The sequence below is a fragment of the Trichechus manatus genome, unplaced genomic scaffold, assembly GCF_000243295.1.
Source record: "Trichechus manatus latirostris isolate Lorelei unplaced genomic scaffold, TriManLat1.0 scaffold00208, whole genome shotgun sequence".
Taxonomy (NCBI): Eukaryota; Metazoa; Chordata; class Mammalia; order Sirenia; family Trichechidae; genus Trichechus; species Trichechus manatus.
Window position 1 is genome coordinate 40,647 of NW_004444144.1, and position 1,827 is coordinate 42,473.

General features: G+C 44.3%; 1 protein-coding gene across 1 annotated transcript in view; it reads right to left on the reverse strand.

Moving 5' to 3' along the window:
• The window catches only part of THNSL2 (threonine synthase like 2), a gene marked incomplete at its 3' end in the record, with an annotated part of 14,090 nt that extends 12,387 nt beyond the window's left edge, over positions 1–1,703 (reverse strand). The window contains exon 1 of the mRNA XM_004388250.1: positions 1,481–1,703. Within this exon, the coding sequence (XP_004388307.1) occupies positions 1,481–1,703 (223 nt within the window). The remainder of the gene's footprint in view (positions 1–1,480) is intronic.
• Between the last annotated feature and the right edge of the window lie 124 nt (positions 1,704–1,827).

Consider the following 1,827-nt stretch of genomic DNA (forward strand, 5'->3'; position numbering starts at 1 on the left):
GTGGTCCATGGACCAGCAGCACTGGTATTACCTGAACACTTGGGAAAAAAAACAAACAGTTGCTGTCAAGTCAACTCTGACTCATTGTGACCCTGTATGTGTCAGAGTCGATCTGTGCTCCATAGTGTCTTTTTTTAAAAAAAAAAAAAAATTTTATTGGCCTTTTGGTAAAAGTGTACACAGGAAATTAGGCTCTCATTTAAAAATTCCTATACTATTATTCAGTGACACTGGTTACATTCTTCACAATATACCAGCATCCTTGTTATTTCTATTTTGGTTGTTCTGTTTCTATTAATCTAGCTTCCCTCTGCCCCCGCCCCCCACCTTCTCATCTTTGGTCTAGGGTAAATCTTAACCATTTGGTTTCATCCAGACAATTATTTTAAGGAGCACAGTACTCATGGATGATATTATTTATTTTATGGGCCAATCTGTCATCTGGCTGAAATATAACCTCTGGGAGTAGTTTGAGTTCCAAGTTTAAAGAGTATGTCTGGGCAGTAGTCTTGGAGGTTCATCTAGTCTCTACCAGTCCAGTAAGTCTGGTCTTTTTTTAGGCATTTGAGTTTTGTTTTACATTTTTCTCCCATTCTATTCAGGACCATCTATTGCATCCCTGGTTGGAACAGCAAGTAGTAGCCAGGCACCATCTAGTTCTTCTGGTCTCAGGTGATGTTGTTGTCCATGTAGACTGTTGGTTCTGTAGACTGATTTCTTCTTTGAGTCTTTGGTTTCCTTCTTTCTCTTTAACTCCAGACGAGTAGAGACCAGTAGTTGTATCTTAGATGGCCACTCATGAGCTTTTAAGACCCCAGGCACTACTTACCAAACTAGGATGTAGAACACTGTCTTTACTCTATAGAGTTTTCAATGGCTGATGTTTAGGAAGTAGATCGCCAGGCCCTTCTTCCAAGGTGTCTTGGGTAGACTCGAACCTCCAACCTTTCAGTTATCAGCCGAGCACAAAAACAGTTTGCACCATCCATGGACTCCTTGGACACTTGATAGAAATGCAGAATCTCGGGTCCCACCCCAGACCTACTGAATCAGAATCTGCTTTTTAACGAGATCTCTAGGGAATCCATAAGTAAATTACAGTTCGGGACACTTTCAAGGTCCCTTTTGTAGTTACCATTCAAGGAAATTAAAAAAAAAAAAAAAAGCGATCTGGGGGTATGGGTGGTTTATATGCAGGAAGGAAACATTCCAACATTCAAGCCACTCAGGATAACTGTGAAATTCCTAGACTTAATTAGATTTTTAAAAAATAATTCAACGGAAAAAAAATTCTCTGCAAATCATTTCAGCATTCAACTCACTGGAGATGGGAAGCTGGAATAGATGGACTCTAGGGAAATTCCCAATTTGGGTATTCTAGACTCTGGAAAAAACTCTTAAAGTTTGGGGTATAAGACATGAGTGGTCTTCCTGGCTGGGTGTCTACAGGAGGCTGGGCTGGTGGGGGCAGGGAGCTCACCATGTAGGTCATCTCTCGCAATGAGCTCAGGGCCAATGAAGAGGGCGCACAGCTCCTTCACCAGGCCAGGGTAGGAGAGCGTGCTCCACTTATGCAGAGTCTCTCTGCCCAGCTGTGGGAGCTCCTCAGGAATGAAGAGGCCCCCATCGGATGCATAGCCAGAGAAGAGGACCCCCTCAAAGTCCACCCGAGGGGCCATTCCCCGGGTGCTGACGTACCACATGATCCTGGAGGCCTGCAGAGGAAATAGTCCCAGAGATTCCCTGTTATTACCACCCCGCGAGGTGATGAAGCACGCACAGCCTGCTCAGCTAGCCACTGGACCACCACTCAGGTGGCAGCAGGTC